This window comes from Triticum dicoccoides, chromosome 3B (genome assembly GCF_002162155.2).
Source record: "Triticum dicoccoides isolate Atlit2015 ecotype Zavitan chromosome 3B, WEW_v2.0, whole genome shotgun sequence".
In the NCBI taxonomy this organism is placed as follows: domain Eukaryota; kingdom Viridiplantae; phylum Streptophyta; class Magnoliopsida; order Poales; family Poaceae; genus Triticum; species Triticum dicoccoides.
Genome location: NC_041385.1, coordinates 418,605,863 through 418,607,064, shown reverse-complemented (window position 1 = coordinate 418,607,064; position 1,202 = coordinate 418,605,863). Strand labels below are relative to the sequence as shown.

General features: G+C 49.1%; 1 protein-coding gene across 2 annotated transcripts in view; it reads left to right on the top strand.

The window, feature by feature from the left end:
• The first annotated feature begins 324 nt into the window (after positions 1-324).
• The window catches only part of LOC119276276 (zinc finger CCCH domain-containing protein 8-like), a 15,271-nt gene continuing 14,393 nt past the window's right edge, over positions 325-1,202 (top strand). Inside the window, exon 1 of one of the 2 annotated variants that reach the window (XM_037557305.1) lies at positions 325-710. In XM_037557305.1, the coding sequence (XP_037413202.1) occupies positions 434-710 (277 nt within the window). In that variant the 5' untranslated portion in view covers positions 325-433. The remainder of the gene's footprint in view (positions 711-1,202) is intronic. The other variant, XM_037557306.1, reaches the window with a different exon arrangement.

The window sequence follows — 1,202 nt, the reverse complement described above, 5'->3', positions numbered from 1 at the left end:
CTCGATCCCCTCTCAGACTCTCCCTTCTTCCTTCTTCCCCAAGCTGTACCTCTCTTCTCCCAATCCCCATTCCAATCTCTACGAAAGCACTATATATCTTTGAATTCGTTCAATAGATCGTGAGCAGAGGGTTCTGTACATCACACAAAGTTGCTCATATTTTAGCTAGGGAGGGCTGCCTTTTTAGTCTATGTAAAACTTTGGTTTAGTATTTTTCCTTCTCGTATTTGTGATGCTATTGTGGCTGATGGAGTCACAAACTAAGTAATAATATGACAGCTATTTCCTCTAAAAGAATAATAGTTTCCAAAAAAAGCAGGAAAGAAACGAACACAAAGAGTTTCGTTCTTTGGGTGAATTGTACCCAACAGCCTCCCACCCCAGTCCCCACCCCGAGCCCGTGAAACCCTAGCACATTCGTGCGCCGGCGGCGATGTCGGGCTACCCTTTTCACCCATACGGCCGCGGTGGCGTAGGCGAAGATGCGTCGGCGATGTCGGGCTACCCTTTTTACCCATACGGCCGCGGTGGGGTAGGCGACGATGCGGCGGCGAGGTACTCTTCCTACGAGATCGACCTCATCGCGGCACGCTACGCTGGCGACCCGTCACCCTACCCCTACCCCTCCGCCTCCGGCGGATTCGACCCGCATGTCGGCGCGAGGCGACCCGCAGATGGTGAGAGCAGCCCATTCCCTGTTCTGCTAAGTGGTAGTGTTCTACTGCGTTTATTTGATAATGCTACCGAGTTTTGCCGGTTACACCTGTGCGGCAGCATATTCGTTGTGAAATAAACGTCCAATTTCTCTGGCGTGACTGAATTTTTCTATGGGTACGGGATCGAGTCCGAGAATGTCAATTGGTTGTGGCATTTGGCGCGCATTAACATGCCATGGTAGTCGCATAAATCATGTCCACGTGTTGTTACTGCTTCTATACTAACATACTAGGATCTATGAACACATCACTGGTTTGTTGCATTATGCGAACCATGCAACTACCTAAACCTACGCATTTTCACTTAGAACACAGTAGATAGTGGACACGGAGAAAGTTTGTCAGCGCCATGTGCTTCTGCTTATGCAGTCATACCTGTCTCGTAGTCAGTTTTTAACCGGTTCCTCAGCGTCCACACAAGTGAGACGTCAGGTCAAACCATTCTGTCAAGGACTCAAGAGTTAGTTGCTGTATGACTGGAGCAAT